At 37.3% G+C, this 16485-nt stretch overlaps 2 protein-coding genes across 3 annotated transcripts; both read left to right on the forward strand.

Annotated features, from left to right (window-relative positions):
- Positions 1–2889: 2889 nt before the first annotated feature.
- Positions 2890–12616, forward strand: PFT1 (phytochrome and flowering time regulatory protein (PFT1)). Of its 2 annotated transcripts, none has more exons than XM_088247031.1 (15): positions 2890–3289; positions 4955–4985; positions 5358–5421; positions 6054–6184; positions 6577–6786; positions 6877–6942; positions 7305–7515; positions 7957–8024; positions 8151–8942; positions 9086–9139; positions 9956–9984; positions 10412–10480; positions 10599–10683; positions 11345–11431; positions 11787–12616. In XM_088247031.1, the coding sequence occupies exons 1-15, from the start codon at positions 3192–3194 to the stop codon at positions 12465–12467; spliced, it is 2676 nt and encodes an 891-aa protein (XP_088103157.1). In that variant the 5' UTR covers positions 2890–3191; the 3' UTR covers positions 12468–12616. The 2 variants fall into 2 exon arrangements, with proteins under 2 accessions (XP_088103157.1, XP_088103158.1); XM_088247032.1 differs by having other exon boundaries at positions 2891–3289; positions 11808–12616.
- Positions 12617–13378: 762 nt separating this feature from the next.
- On the forward strand, positions 13379–16103 carry LOC110757103 (Transmembrane amino acid transporter family protein). The gene is made up of 8 exons (XM_021958647.2): positions 13379–13732; positions 13876–14015; positions 14132–14515; positions 14684–15077; positions 15212–15317; positions 15411–15502; positions 15587–15655; positions 15768–16103. The coding sequence occupies exons 1-8, from the start codon at positions 13703–13705 to the stop codon at positions 15864–15866; spliced, it is 1314 nt and encodes a 437-aa protein (XP_021814339.1). The 5' UTR covers positions 13379–13702; the 3' UTR covers positions 15867–16103.
- The last annotated feature ends 382 nt before the right edge of the window (positions 16104–16485 follow it).

Genomic DNA, 16485 nt, shown 5'->3' on the forward strand with positions numbered 1-16485 from the left:
ATGGAATGTGAGGATTGGATTGAACCCTATCAATGAAAGTGTCAGTTATCCATTTGGTGGTGGCTTGTTTATTCTTCCAAATCCTACTACAATTATGGTTAGGGTTGTAAATCTTCACAACCAAGGTCTTATCCACAGAACTCTTAGCAGATACATATATATATATATGCCATGGGCATGGGTCTTCCTTACGGTAAACTTTCAATTTGTATCTCTCATTCCTCTTAAAATATATATCTTTCCTATGCTTCAGGCAATGTGATTTAACTGCCTTTTTAAACACATGACAATTAGAAAACATCATGCCCAACTCAAACTGTGGATCATGGTTGTCTGTCTCAGGATTGTATTCTGTGAACCTCTTAGTCGAACCACCTTCTTCCACATCTGATGCAGCCCACAGCTCAGCATTAATATGGTCACTGCAAAAAAAACCTCTCATGTCCAGTTCTTCCTTGATCAAACCCAGTGACACCATTCTCAGGCCTATTTCCACCTTCCTCAGGCCCAGGTCGACCTTGAGGATGACCATTTGCACCTTGATCAAGCCCATCTTGTTCAGGCCCATTTGCAGGTAGTTCATGCCCATTTGTAGCTTTAGTTATGGCCTCACTTGCAAATTCATGTGCAACATGGCCTTGTATATTTGTAAATGAAATTCCACCCAACCAATCATCTCCAACTAAGGTATTTAGGTCAATATCATTATTCTCGTGCATTACATACCCAGTATCAACCAATCCAGAGTCGTCAAAAGGATAACCATCACAGGAATCAGATGGTTCTGTTACAACTGCATTTCCTTTCCCAATTATTCTCATTTCCCTTACCAATGCCTCCTCATTTCCAGTCACATTTCCAGTTTCAACCTTAGTCTCACAACCACTCTCAACCTCAGTGTCAACTTCACTTTGCTTCCACTTGGTATAATTGCCAGAGAATGTTCCTTATGTATTTCCTCAATAAGCATTTTACACTTTTTCTCAACTGTAGAACTGGATTGGGATTCTTTACTTTTAAGGAAGTCTTCAACGTCACAGTCTAAATGCTCTAGATATATCTCAATCTCCTTAAATTTTGGAACTAATGCACACATATCTACTACATCTTCATCATACTGCAGCAATGTGAGAGAGTTTGAATGCCCAGGTAACTGATAATGATATAGTATAATCCCTTCCAGATAACCCAATTCCTGAACCATATAACCTATTTCAACCATAGACAATCTGCCCTTATCAACATAATCAAAATAGGCAATATCACCTCAAACATAGAAATTATCACTAAATTTGTCCCCATTATACATGTTCACTGTAAACATATCAGGATTACCTGAAAATACCAAAATGCACATGCAATTAGACATCATATATACCATAGTATTCATTGGGACCATATAAGTCACTGCATTGACTATACACAGTGGAAAAAACCCTTCTTTCAGTATCAAATGGAACCCAAACCGTAAAAGGGAAAAACATAAACTAATGGGAATAACATAAACAAATGGCAAAACCATAAACAATTAAACCAAAACCTAAAAGGGTAAAATCATAAATCGAAAAAGCCAAAAGCAATAGAGCACAACATCGACAAACACAACCCAAAACCAGGCCCCACCATTCGAAACTTACAAATACAACCCACAAATCCAATATCACAATTTGAAACTTATGGTTTCACTTCTTCTCGAGGTCTAGTACACCAAGCCATCATCGACAACAACTCAAACCTTTAAGATTCGATTCCCTTTACCTCTGTGATCCACAGGAATGGAAGGCTTTAGGCAGTGGAAAGAGAAGTTTTTTTCTGTACTCTGTAGAGGAATCGACGATTTAGGTTTAATTTGGGGATTAGGGCTTCATCGTTTTTGGGGAAGGCAATCCGTGCAGCTTCATTTGGGCGGGAATCCGACCTGGCAACCTCCAACTTTGAGCCGCCATGGTGACCTTTTAAATTGCTCGACGTCATTAAAAAAACCCACGTCGACAACATCACCTCATCACTTAACGAGGTTCCTGACGGACTGAGTAACATATGGTGTTTTATGAAAGGATTCACAAAGTTCATATATTGGTCAAACGGGTCAACAAAGGTTGGGTATGAATTTATAATGACCCATATAGGTTGAATGGTTTACTTTAGTTAATCTAAAAAAGTTTGGGAGGAAATTAGGGCTTCCTAACCTTGAAAATGTAGGGAATATGCGTTTGAATTGTATTTTTCAATATAATCCAATCCGACTTGTATTGATGAAAATGTATAGAACTTACTTACAACCATATATTTAGATTTCGAATTATCCAATATAATACAAGCTCATTAGAATTCAATCGTAACTAAGAAAATGTAGCAAATTCGCATAAAATTTAATATGTATTAAATTGTGAATTCAATATAATCGAATCGAATCGAAGCTGGTGATCCACAAATACATGACATGAGTTGGAATTGAAAACTATTAGAAAATTATGACACATGAACTTCTTGAAAATTGTCTTTGGTATGTATAATATTCTCTTATTTTATTACATTAAAAGGAATTGAAAATGTTCAATAAGTGTAGCTACTACTCAATTCCAAACTCATGTAAATTGTCTCTGGTGATCCACAAAAACATCATGTTCAACAATTGAATGAGATTCAATGCACATCATTAAACTTCATTTTTTTTATATATAAAGTATGATCCATAATAATTACTAAATACTCAATATTTATCTTACATGGTGTTCTCGAATAGCTGTCGATTAAAAAAAAGTCTTATATAGTACAATTATTTTAACCATAATATATATATATATATTTTTTCATACAATTGACATAAGATTTAATTCAAGAAATGAAATTTGTTTGGCTTAATAGGAAGAAATACAAAAAGAAAGGATTTGTATTTGTTTTGTCCAGCAAAACTTACCGTTTATAGAGGTTTCCACCTTCCAACGAAAAAACCCGATGCGCCCGCCCTCTAATTTTGCGCCACCAGAGGAACCCCAAAAACCAGTCGTAGTTGTAGTAGCGGGGTTTTGGCTCTCGTTTAAATACTGGTGCCTGCTGTCTCCAACCAGACGCTGCGTTTCCTTCACTGATCCCATTTCAAGCTTTCAACTTTCTCACATTGACGGACAACCTGTCGCAAGCCAGTTGAAATTTCTTAGTGTTAGTTAACGGTCCTTTCTGGCCATAGTATGGCGGAGAAGCAGCTGATCGTCGCCGTTGAAGGCACCGCGGCCATGGGGCCCTACTGGTCAACCGTTATATCTGATTACCTTGATAAGATAATCAGGTAGGAACTTCTCATACTCAGTGTATTCTTTTGTTGATTTTGATTTTGATTTTGATTTTTAGTGATGTTAGGGTTTTGGTTTGTTTGGTTTCTGAGAAGTTGTGGGAAAGAGGGAAGAAACTTTTAACTTTTGCGACTGCCACTCTAACTACAAGATTTTACCTTTTCGTTTATTTTTATTGGAGGAGAAATGTTTATGGCTCTTTTATGTGATGTATTAGTTTGTTTCCGGCTGGGTTTGGTAGCTCGGAATTGAACTTAAATTGCAATTTTACTTTTGTACTTGAAGACGCTGCATTTCAATCTGATATTGGTTATTTGGAGTAATTTTTGGGTAACTTGAATCATAGAGTTTTGGTTTAATTTTGAATTCTTTGGCCGGCTATAGAAGTACCTCAGAAAAATGGATCAGTGAACCACAAAATGTCCAATTTCTAAACCCTTATACTGTTGAAACCATATGCAGCCTTGCTATATTTCTACAATGTACAAGGTTTAATTTTGTACAACTGATGGAAACTGAATTTTATATATATATATATATATATAAAATTAACTAGTTAGAAGTTGTCAGCGGTGATGATCTGCAAATGTTGAACTGTTGCTTATTGGCATGTGGTGGAAAATAAGTCCTATAATATCAACTAGATATTTTCCATATATCATGCTGAACTTCCATCCAAATTATGTTCAATACAAGAGGTTTAATGGGTTGACTCTTGGTTATTATAGAAATTTATGCTTTAGGAATATATAGCATAGGCTATAAACCTCTCATATTTACATTTTAGGTTTTTACATTGAATAACTGGTTGGCTTACTTTTCGCTTTTGATTCATTTCTGAACTTAATGATATCGTGTTTGAGCAAATAAATTCAAACGTTCTGGGTTTCCTCTGGTGGTGAAATAAAGGAGAGAGGATAAATCCTCAGACATCTTGAAGCGGGGTGTTTTGCTCTAGTTGATTTGATTTTTACAGTTATTATTATTAATTAATTACTATTATAGGTTACATGTGGTCAATGGTGGATAGTTAGTTTGTCTTTTATAGAGTTCCACACTGACGTGTCAATAACTAGAAAAAATAAGTGCATACACGCTTGTCAGTGAGACTAATCGATATCCCCGAGGTTGCCAGTGTGATCTTTAAAAGGGGATTCCCATTTCTGTCACAGAGAAAACCCTAATGGCTGAGAAACAACTGATCATCGCTGTTGAAGGGACTGCAGCCGTGGGTCTCTTTTGGGAACTCATTGTTGTAGATTATTTAGAGAAGATTGTGAGGTCCGCTATTTAAGTTCTAACTCATTCTTCTGTTTTTCTTCGTTTGTGTTTTGTCATAGTTTTCCCTAGAGGGTTGCATAAATGATGAAATTTTATCATGCCTTGCCGCTTACAGTTTCATTTTCTTGCACATGGAAAACTTATTAAATTGTCCATGAGAACTCTAAAAGTTAACAAGTGCCCAGCTATAACAGCTTCAATTACAGTTCATATTAGGAAGATTAACTAGGTTCATTAATTATATTCCTGTGCATAGAGCCATGTATGAGCTTTCAATATGTCATTGCCTTTTCTCGTTACATGTTGGATCGTTAACTTGAATGGCATTTTATGCATTACTATATCTATATGCCAGTTCTGATTTATTTTTTTTCATGCAGGTGTTTCTGTGGAAACGAGTTGAGTGGGCAGGTATGCGCCTTTTTTCAATAAATTTATTATTGCCTATGTTTATGATTCTGTCAGAAAGGCATTTGTCAAGAACTGCTAATTGTTCATGCAAAAGCTATTTTCTGAACATGTGCCCATATAATGTTTGGCATTCCAGATAATGCATTTTAGTGTTGTCCAGTTTCCTTCGCAGGATTCAATTTTTTGTAATGTTGTATTAACTTTTCTCACTTTCTGGTCATCATGCCTTATTTATTAATTATTTATCAAACCATAGACATCTATAATCTAACATTTCATTTTCAGCTAGCATTATGAATTCCCTCTGTAAGATTTAGTTCTAGCTTGCTAGCATTTTTCTTATTTACGAGATATTTTGCTTTTGAGATACAGAAGCCCTCTACTTCTACTGTTGAGCTCTCCCTGGTCACCTTCTATACTCATGGATCGTATTGCGGTATGTAGTTTTCATTCGTCTTAATCCTTGTTATCCAATATATGACCTCTCTTGTTACTTTATTACTTTGATCTGGGGTCGACAACAAATTCTTGAGGAATTAAGATGCTGGCTAGCAGTCCTACATCCTGGTACTAACAGGATTCAATCTGACACTAAGTTGAATAATTCTTTGCAAAGTTAAGCTGGAAATATTGTTCAAGGTTTACAAATTATTGCTTGGTGATTTTCACATCATACTTTATGGAATGATCCCTTTGCAGTGGTGGGTTCTCAGTGGATTTAGGTTAAAGAATAAAATCATACCAATGTAGCTGTTCTTTGTGCATAATACCGCCGGGAAGACATCAACTTGTTTGAATTGAGTGCCTTGTCTACTTTTGTGAACTTTATGTTGAAACACAATGAACTACACTACTTCAAAAAGTACATTTTCCAGTTCCCCTTAGAAGGAAAACGTATGGCTGGAAAATGGAAGTTTTTCTGGTACAATTATCACTTATATAAGAGTAACATGCCTGCGATGTTATGAAGCTTCCATTTCATCTAGATAATATGCAGGAATTTCCATGTCTTTACTGTAACTGGCTTTAGCTCAATATCTTTTTATACTTGTACAACCTTTTATGCAGGTTGCCTGGTACAACGGAGTGGCTGGACAAGGGATTTAGATCTATTTTTACAGTGGCTTTCAGCTATACCCTTTTCTGGGGGTGGTTTTAGTGATGCTGCAATTGCGGAAGGGCTTTCTGAAGCTCTAATGGTATGTTGTTTCAGTCAGTCCAAGTATTTTGCTTATCCATACAAATAATTGTTTTTGTTTTTTTTATCAAAAAAAGTGAGTCAAAATTTATATCACAATGGCTTCCATTTATACTGGTGACTATTAGTTCTAGGGGACGGAATGAAAACATGTCTCACTGCTAAGGATTGGTTCTTGACCACAAAGAGTCTACAATTTGGTTTATGGAAAGAATGTGGAGAAGTGAGTCAGATTAAATTACAAGTTATAACTTACAGCTGCTGTGGATCTATTTCCGATTTTCCACAGATTTTAAGTTAAAAGATCATAAGCCTTTTGGATCATTATTGACTGCAGTTCTTAAGGTTACATTTTAAGCTTAACATTTACTATTCTTCTGCTGTGTAACTCAGATGTTCCCTACTGTTCAAAATGGAAACCAAAATCAACAAAATGTGGATTGTCAGAAGCATTGCATACTTGTTGCTGCTAGTAACCCTCACCCCTTGCCCACACCAGTGTATCGACCACAAATGCAAAATTTAGAGCAGAATGAAAGTATTGATGCACAAACAGAAAACCGTCTTTATGATGCTGAGGCTGTTGCTAAATCATTTCCACAGGTAGTTTTTTTGTTTAGTTTAATGGTGGATGTTCCTTTTTTCTCATGAGGTTGAACATCATCAGTACTGATACCTTACTTTTCCATCCAGTGCTCTGTTTCGCTGTCAGTCATTTGTCCAAAACAGCTACCTAAACTCAGAGCAATTTATAATGCGGTATGCTGATAGTTTGACTCTATTTCTTATTTTTTGTCCTTATATATTATACCCTTGACTATTTTTTGTTTTTTGCTAAATCAACATATTAACGACCCTTTATTTATTTTCCATAGTGCTCTATTTTACACCTTTATGTCGCTAAACTCTAAACTTAATTGCTTAGACTATCCTGAAAGAAGATATAGCTTTCTTTGGTTATACGTTTAACTACTGTCTAATTATGTTAATTAACCTGTAAAGAAGAATATTTGATCTGATACAAAAGAGAGGTGACATAATTATTGCCAGAATGATATTTTATTTTCTATGGTTTAAAATCACTAGAAGTTGGCATGATAGAGACCACTTTTCCAATGCAGGGAAAGCGCAACCCCCGGGCGGCAGACCCACCAATTGATAATGCAAAAAACCCCCAGTTTCTTGTTATAATCTCAGAGAACTTTATGGAGGCCCGTGCTACTTTAAGTCGTCCTGGAAGTACAAATTTGCCCTCGAATCAGAGTCCTGTGAAAATGGACATAGCTCCTGTTGCTTCAGTTACAGGGCCGCCTCCAACTTCTATGCCATCTGGTTGTTTTTGCAGTCAATATGCTGCTCCCTTTCTAAACGTGTTAGATATTGAATATCATGTATTTTTTTATAGTGCAAAATATCTGGTTTATTTTTAATTTTAATGAAAGAACTTAATGATTTCTTTCCAAATATACATTTGATTTTATTCTTGCTTTTATCTTTCAGTTGAAATGATCAATGCCTCAATACCAATGTACTTGCAGTTTTTATTTTATTTTTACGTATAAGAGTACTTGGCTTATCATTATGAACACCTCACAGATGAACATAATAAGTGGAAATGTTTGCAATTCATAGGATAAAAGGATCTTTCCGGTTTGAATTAATCAATTAAGTTTGTTATGGTTAGGTTGTTCATAATTTTTTCATGGTTAATTCTTGCTTATCCTGCTTTGTTGAAGACTTACCCCCTTTTTTTTGGTTTACTTTCCAAATTAGTGAATGGATCTGTTATGAATCGGCAACCAGTTGCTGTTGGAAATGTGCCTCCTGCTACTGTAAAAGTTGTAAGATTTGTTATGCTCCCATTTGAGTTTTATGCTTTGTGCTGCAAGGGTTGTTTTTTTTTTTTGTTCTGTTGTGTTGATTTAAATTATGCAAGTTGTCATAGATTTCTGATATAATTTGTTTAGGAGCCAAGTACTGTAAGTTCCATGGTAGCTGGACCTGCGTTTCCACATATTCCATCTGTCCGTCCTCCTTCCCAAGGAGTCCCAAGCTTGCAGACCTCTTCACCATCTTCTGCTTCTCAAGAGATGACCACAAATAATGAGAATGTGCCAGATTTGAAACCTGTAGTGAGTGGTGTGACACATCCCTCACGTCCTGTCGGTAGCATCCTCAACAATATCTCTCAAGCACGCGTGATGAACTCAGCAGCCTTAACTGGAGGAACTTCTATAGGACTCCAAACTATGGGTCAAAATCCTATGGCCATGCATGTATCAAACATGATATCTAGTGGAATGGCATCTTCAGTGGGTGCTGCTCAAAACGTGTTTTCATCTTCAGGGTCTGGCACTCTTACACAGGTTGCACAGAACTCAGGTCTTGGTTCATTTACTTCAGCTAATTCTAATGTGTCTGGAAATAATAACCTTGGGATTTCGCAACCAATGAGTAACCTTCAAGGTGGTGTTAGTATGGGTCAATCTGTACCTGGCATGAGCCAAGGAAACCTCTCGGGACCACAAATGGTTCAAAGTGCAATTGGCATGAACCCTAACATGATGAGTGCCCTTGGTTCATCAGGTTCCTCCTCTGGAACTGGTACCATGATTCCTACTCCAGGAATGCCTCAACAGGTGCAAGCTGGGATACAGTCACTTGGTGCAAACAATAGTTCAGCACCTAATGTACCGTTGTCACAACAGACATCAAGCGCTCTGCAATCTGCACAATCCAAATATGTGAAAGTCTGGGAGGTAGGTCTATTATATGTTTTTGGAAAATATTTGAGTTGGGCTTTTGTGAGATAGAATATCAGGGAAAATTTATAAGAGGGTTGGCTCTTGTTTACTGTGGAATTCTGCAATCACTTATATTTGAATGATCTAAACACATGCAGGGAAATTTATCTGGGCAGAGACAAGGGCAACCTGTATTTATCACTAGATTAGAGGTTTGTTCTCAGATGCCTCATGGATCACATGGACTTCTTTTTAATTTTACACTTGTTTTTAGGATTCTACTTTTTCCCCCCTCTAATAAAGTTTACTCTCTTGTAGGATGTTCATATGCTTTTATGTGCTTTTACTTAAAGTTGTTTTGGGAAAATTACAGATACACCCCATGTGGTCTGACATTTTGTGCTTATGGTTTATTTTGTGACACTCATACTTCTGTGGTTTCTTTCATTGCACATAATCATTAATTTTGAGAAGAAAAAAAATGAAGCATGTGTGTGGCTCTGGCACATGAGAATTTTCAGGATGTTGTCATAAAAATTGGGTTGTGAAAGACCATATGCCCATCCTTTTCTTCATCTTTGATTTCCATCAACTCCACTCTTCACCCAAAACTCCACTGCCAAACTATCAAAACAGAGAAACGCGAACTCCAGATTTCCATAGAATCAAAGCCAATGTGTCTATCATGGATAACCATAGGTTTTCTATGTGTTCCCTTGTGATTGTGCTTTTGAGTGATTTATCTTACAAAATTATTATGCATTTGGTGCCAGAGAAGGAGAGAGAGAACAATAATTGCAGAGAACACAAAAAGTGGATATATAGTTTTCTTATGTGTTGTTAATGACACATGTTAAATAGAAATTTTAGTAAACCAGAAAGATGCAAGTGTCCTGAAATAAACCACAGAGATAAGCAATGTTTTAGGGCCTAACCAAATGGGGTTTGTTTGTAATTTTCCCATTTATCTTTTACAATATTAGCAGTCACTCAATTATTTACTAAAATCCCAAATGCTTCTTTGTCAGGGTTACAGGAGTGCTTCAGCTTCTGAGACGTAAGTTGGGGGAGTGCTCTATTTTCTTTGCTAAATAATATGTCAATGGAATATAATCAATGGTTTAAAGTTTCTATCTTCTATCTTTAACACAAATTTATTTATTTTTAGGAAAAAAGGTCTACTACTATTGGTTAAAATAAAAAGTTAGTGAACTGAGTTTATACTCAACTTGATTTCATGCACCTTTACTAGGCAAAAATAGATGATCTGAGAGTGACTGTGTTTTCTCAAGTTACCTCCATTCTTAGAATCCTGATGATCTGAGAGTGGTTGCTATAAGTTTTGATCAGAACTCTTTAGTTGGGCTGGCCTTGTTGGTTGGTGCTTTACTGCACAATAAAGTGTTATAATTATGGTAAAACGTAATGTCATTGGCATATATCTTTTACCTATATTGATCGACCTGTGTTTTCTCACTCCTCAGGCTTGCAGCAAACTGGCCACCGACAATGCAAATAGTCAGGCTCATATCTCAGGACCACATGAATAACAAGTAACTACTGTTTATTGAAAGATTTCCCTCTTGTATTTTATATATTTCTGTGTATATATTGTCCTGTAGTTGTTATACTCCTCAGTCTTCTTGATTTCATCAACATTTATAATTTCAGGCAATATGTTGGAAGGGCAGACTTTCTTGTTTTTCGGGCAATGAATCAGCATGGGTTTCTTGGGCAGTTGCAAGAAAAGAAGCTTGTAAGATGCCTACTCTCTCTCCCTTCCCTTATATGTATTTCTTCCTGTAAGTGTAGCCAACATATTCCAATTTGATTTTCTTCACAAAATTTATGACTTTCATCATTCATGCTGCACTTCCTTTTTCAAGCCCTTTTTTTGTTTTTTTTGTTTGGGTTTTTGGCGGGGTGAGACAGAGTGAACCACATCTATACTTTTTGAATGAGGGGACTTCACTTTTTCTCAAGTCTCAACATTGAAAAACTCTCCTTATTGCTATTCAATTACTTACAGCTTCCACTTTATCCCTTAAGTTTCTCATGTCCAATGATCATGCTCTTTCATTTATATTAACATAATCATCATTATTAGCCCTTGCTTTGTGACATTCTCATATGAACCTAGATAATTATTTAATCAAACTCAATAACCTCCAAATGCTGTGATAAACTATATTCCATTTGTGTTATTTATGCATTTATTTGGGTGAATAATGGTCAGCTTGAAGTGGGGTTAAATTTTGGATTCTGTTCTCATCCTTGTGAGGCTTCAGTATCAAAGCTAGTTGGTGTCTTCTATTTTATTTGACCTTTAATAATAGTTTTCCTCTGAATGTAAATATGAAATTGAGTTCTTTCTGATAGATTTTTTTCTCAAAAAGCTGGTTCCCACTTTTTTTCAGTGTGCTGTGATCCAATTGCCCTCTCAGACACTACTGCTCTCTGTTTCTGACAAAGCTTGCCGCTTGATTGGAATGCTTTTTCCTGGGGTGAGATTGCCATTCTTATTACTGCTGATTGTATTGCTTATTATTTATTTTTTTCCAAATAAAGTTTTAATAGCCACCAACTCTGAGCTTGCAAGTCCACAAAGCATATGTAAGGTACCTTCAGTATTAAAAGCAACCTGCAAAATGAACCTTGTATTTTGTGAAGATTGTGGGGGATAGATTAAAGAGCTTTGTAGCAGCCTGTACAAGGTGCTTTCAGTTCTGAAGGTTCCCTGCATATCCCTCAACTTTTGTTTTAATTTTTTCCAATTTTGAAATGGATGCCTGCGGGGGTTCTCCAAAATGAGGTTGTGGCACGGCATTGTAACTTTCTTATAACCTGGTTCTTTTAAAGCTAAGTCTACCGTCGGTTCAGGATATGGTTGTGTTTAAGCCACAAGTAGGTGGTCAGCAACAACAGCAGCAACAAATGCAACAGCAGCAACCACAACAGCATCCACAGCTACAGCAGCAGCAGCAGCATCCACAGCTACAACAACAACATCCACAGCTTCAGCAGCAGCAGCAGCAGCTGCAACAACAGCAACAGCATCCTCAGATGCAACAACAGCAGCAGCAGCAGCAGCAGCATCCTCAGATGCAACAACAGACGCAGCAGCATCCTCAACTGCAACAACAGCAGCAGCATCCTCAACTGCAACAACAACAGCAGCAGCATCCTCAACTGCAACAACAACAACAGCAGCAGCATCCTCAACTGCAACAACAGCAACAAATTCCACAACTGCAGCAACAGCAACAAATTCCACAACTGCAGCAACAACAGCAGCAGCAGCAACTTCCACAGCTACAACAACAGCAGCAGCTTCCACAGCTGCAACAGCAGCAGCTCTCCCAGCTACAATCACAACAACAGCTTCCACAATTGCAGCAACTGCAGCAACAGCACCAACAACAGCAGTTGGTTGGGACAGGAATGGGTCAAGCTTATGTTCAAGGCCGGTCGCAATTAGTTTCACAGGGACAAGTTCCCTCACAAGGGCCCAATATGCCTGGAGGGGGCTTTATGGGTTAAACAAACAAGAGCTTCGACTTATTACAAATACTTGTAGACTGGCATGCGAAGAACTTAATTATCAGCCAAGTATAACCTCAAATTATCACAGTTTTACTTTTTATTTGTAGAGGCCTCTCTTCTTAAATGAGAATTTATAGCTTTACACATCTTGACATAGCTCTTTACCAATACCTAAACCTGGTTAAGTGTGCAAGTTTTTATCCCATGAATAAGGCCATACCTTTTGTCTTCTGCAGAAATTTAGTGTGGGTGCGTTATATCTTTCCTAAGCCAAAGTTTTGGTGTACTTGTTTGATTTGTAATCACTATTTACACCCTCACACGCATGCACATATCAAGAAAGAAGAAGCTTATTGAACAACGTGTGAACTTGTTGGTTCAACATGAATGAAAGTTGAAACCTAGTTGCATTTCTAATATCATTATCATAATTTTCTGTGATATATGTGTGACGTTGAGTTAGCGTAAGATTAAACAAAACATGATAATTAACCTTTAATTTTGTGGTAATCAGTGGCTAGCAGTCACCTCTGGGCGTGCAAAGTGGCTGGGGACACTCAAAAAGAAGAAAAGAAATAGACACCACCAACTACCCATGAAGAAGAGCATCCTTGGTCTTTAATCATTATCCCTCAAACTATGCCCTCTTCTCTTTATAAAGCCGTAATGTTATATAATTGTACTGATTGAATTTAAGGTGGATCCATTCACCCACCAACAATTTTTTATTTTTTATTTTCTATCATTGGTTCAATACTCGGAATAGAAATAAAATAATTGTATAAAAGGAACTTTCCATAAAGAAAATTGACAGGGGAGCTTCATGATGCTTGACAAAATGGGGTCCTCCTCAGATTCCTTTGTTTCAAACATTAAAGTGGGTGGAGTAAAATCACAAACCTTAGCTTCAGTAAAACACTACATAATTTTAAGTTGGGAGTTAACATCTTTTGCCAAGTATGCAAGGGTCTTTACTGCTTTTCCTATATGATTTGCTCATCTGATCAGTCTTGTTGCTCATCTGATCAGTCTTGAAAAGCACGAGTCCCAGTGGAAGGCAACAAAAATTAATATACACAAGTGGGGCAAAGCAATGTACATATCCCACATTTCTTTCTATGTTCCATCCTCAATTTTGGGTCATCAACCACTACATACATACATGATGACGATCACTCAACTCCCACATTGAAAGTGTTTCTCTGTCTTCTTTGCAAAAGAAAGAAGAAAAAATGGTTACAACTTCTCCTCCTCCTCCAAAGGTGAGCATCAGTCACCGTTCTTTACTCTACTCACACAAAACAGTACTAGACTACTAACTAACTAGCTTTACAATTTTTTTCAATCTTAGCTCTGTTTGATTTTGATTTTGGTTTTATCATTTATATGTTCCAAACTCTGGCAGGAAGTTGTTTCAGACGACAAATGGGAGGATCAGGACACCACTCGCCGAGCCAAATGGTGGTACTCCACCTTTCACACCGTCACTGCCATGATAGGTGCCGGTGTTCTCAGTCTGCCTTATGCCATGGCCTACTTAGGATGGTACAAAAAATACCTCAAATTACCAAAACCAAAAAGAGACAAGTTGTCCTTGTAGTCGTAGTTATAGACTAAACCACTTTTCTTCCTCCTTTTTTTTTTGGGTTTTGTTTCTTCAGGGGTCCGGGGACAATGGTGTTGGCAATATCATGGTGCATGACCTTGAACACAATGTGGCAGATGATACAACTCCACGAATGTGTCCCGGGGACTAGGTTCGATCGATATATAGACCTGGGTCGACATGCCTTTGGACCAAAATTGGGGCCATGGATTGTGCTTCCACAGCAGCTAATTGTGCAGGTTGGGTGTGACATAGTGTACATGGTTACCGGGGGAAAGTGTCTAAAGAAGTTTGTGGAGATGGCATGTGCCAACTGCACACCCATCAAGCAATCATACTGGATTGTCATCTTTGGCTCTCTCCATTTCTTTCTTTCTCAGCTTCCTAATTTCAACTCCGTCGCTGGTATTTCTCTAGCTGCTGCGGTCATGTCACTAAGGTAATTAGTTTCTTAATTCTTTCTCTAAGTTGGTTTTCTGATTTTGTTTTAGAACAACAATTAGAGCAGTCAGTCAAGTCACCCTTTCTAAAACCCTATTAAATTTGACTCACTTAACAAGAGAAACCTTAGAAGGCAAGTTAACAAACTTGCTTGATTAATTTGCAGTTATTCAACTATAGCCTGGGCTGGTTGCTTAAGCAAAGGTCGGGTTGAAAATGTAAGCTACGCATACAAGAAAACGAGCCCAGCAGATTACATGTTCAGGGTGTTCAATGCGTTGGGTCAAATCTCGTTTGCATTTGCAGGGCATGCAGTGGCCCTTGAAATTCAGGCCACAATTCCATCAACTCCCGAGAAGCCTTCGAGGATACCCATGTGGAAAGGTGCCCTCGGAGCCTATTTCATCAATGCCATTTGCTATTTCCCAGTGGCCCTTATTGGGTACTGGGCTTTTGGTCAAGATGTTGATGACAATGTGCTCATGGATCTTAAGAAACCTTCATGGCTCATTGCTGCTGCTAACTTAATGGTCGTCGTCCATGTCATTGGCAGCTACCAGGTCAAACTGCTGACTCACCACTCTGCTCTCAGCACTTAGCAGCTTAATTAAGTAATAATATGAGAGAGAGTTACCTAATTAAGGTTAAGGATGTAATGTGACTAATTTGAAGAAGAACAAAAAAAACTGTGCAGGTTTATGCTATGCCTGTTTTTGACATGCTGGAGAGCTTGATGGTGAAAAAAGTGAACTTCCCACCAGGAATTGCACTCAGACTAATCACAAGATCAGCTTATGTTGGTGAGATTAATTCCCCATTTTGGCTCTGATTTAAGAGACAGAGAGTGATTAATTTTGTTATTTGTGGTTGATTAAAACTTTAATATGTTGCAGCATTTACATTATTCGTTGGAGTGACCTTCCCTTTCTTTGGGGACCTACTTGGTTTCTTTGGTGGATTTGGTTTTGCCCCCACTTCATATTTCGTAAGCCTCTCTCGCTAATAATTCATTTCTTAATCTGTTAATTGTACAACAGCTTCTTGAATTGAGCATTTTTCTTTCTTACAGCTTCCTTCTATAATGTGGCTTATCATTAAGAAACCAAAGAGATTCAGCCTCCAATGGCTCGTCAACTGGGTAAGCCAAATATATATATATATAGAGCTTCAGTTGAGAGATTCTTCAAATAAGTTTATTTATTGCATGATAATATATATTTTAGTGATGAGTTTGTGTTTGAAATTTGCAGGCTTGCATCTTGATTGGAATGTTCATCATGTTGGCCTCCACAGTTGGTGGCTTCCGGAATATCATCACTGATGCATCTACGTATCGTTTCTACACATAATTAATTAATGAGGGGCGAATGTTTATTATGTCATTAATTGGACCAGAAGTATGTATTATTATCATGTTGAGGATAGACTTACTCTTGTACGGCCTAAAATGTTATGTCATCTCTCTTCCTTCACCGATCCTTCCTCCCTATCTACCTACCTGCCAAGCTACCAAGCAATTTTTTCGGTTGTTCATTTCCCTGACCAGAAGCAATTTCAAGTCATTATACTTTTTGGTTTTGGAGCAACTTTTAGCGAGAGCTATATGTTATAGTTTCATGAAAAATTTGAGGCAGCAAAATTCATATACCACCACATGAAATTGCTCCATTTATATTACATAGATGCAATTCTTAACGAAACAAACCTCTCTCTCGCAATATCGCTTGTATTTTAAATTTGAAGAAAAAAAACAGACATCAACAACTTCTTTTGTTCTTGAAAGAAGCTTAAAAATACCAGAAAACCCACATTCTCATTAAAGCCCAAGGAAAAGGAGGTTGTAATAGGTTGGACCTCAACAGTCATAAGAAGCCCATTTAAAATTTGGTTTAGAAACAAACAAAATCATAATAATCACCTGAATTTATCCTATGAAAATATGGTTTAAACTAAAATGAAGTTCGATAG

Source organism: Prunus avium, chromosome 1, assembly GCF_965620075.1.
Source record: "Prunus avium chromosome 1, drPruAviu1.hap1.1, whole genome shotgun sequence".
NCBI classification, from domain to species: domain Eukaryota; kingdom Viridiplantae; phylum Streptophyta; class Magnoliopsida; order Rosales; family Rosaceae; genus Prunus; species Prunus avium.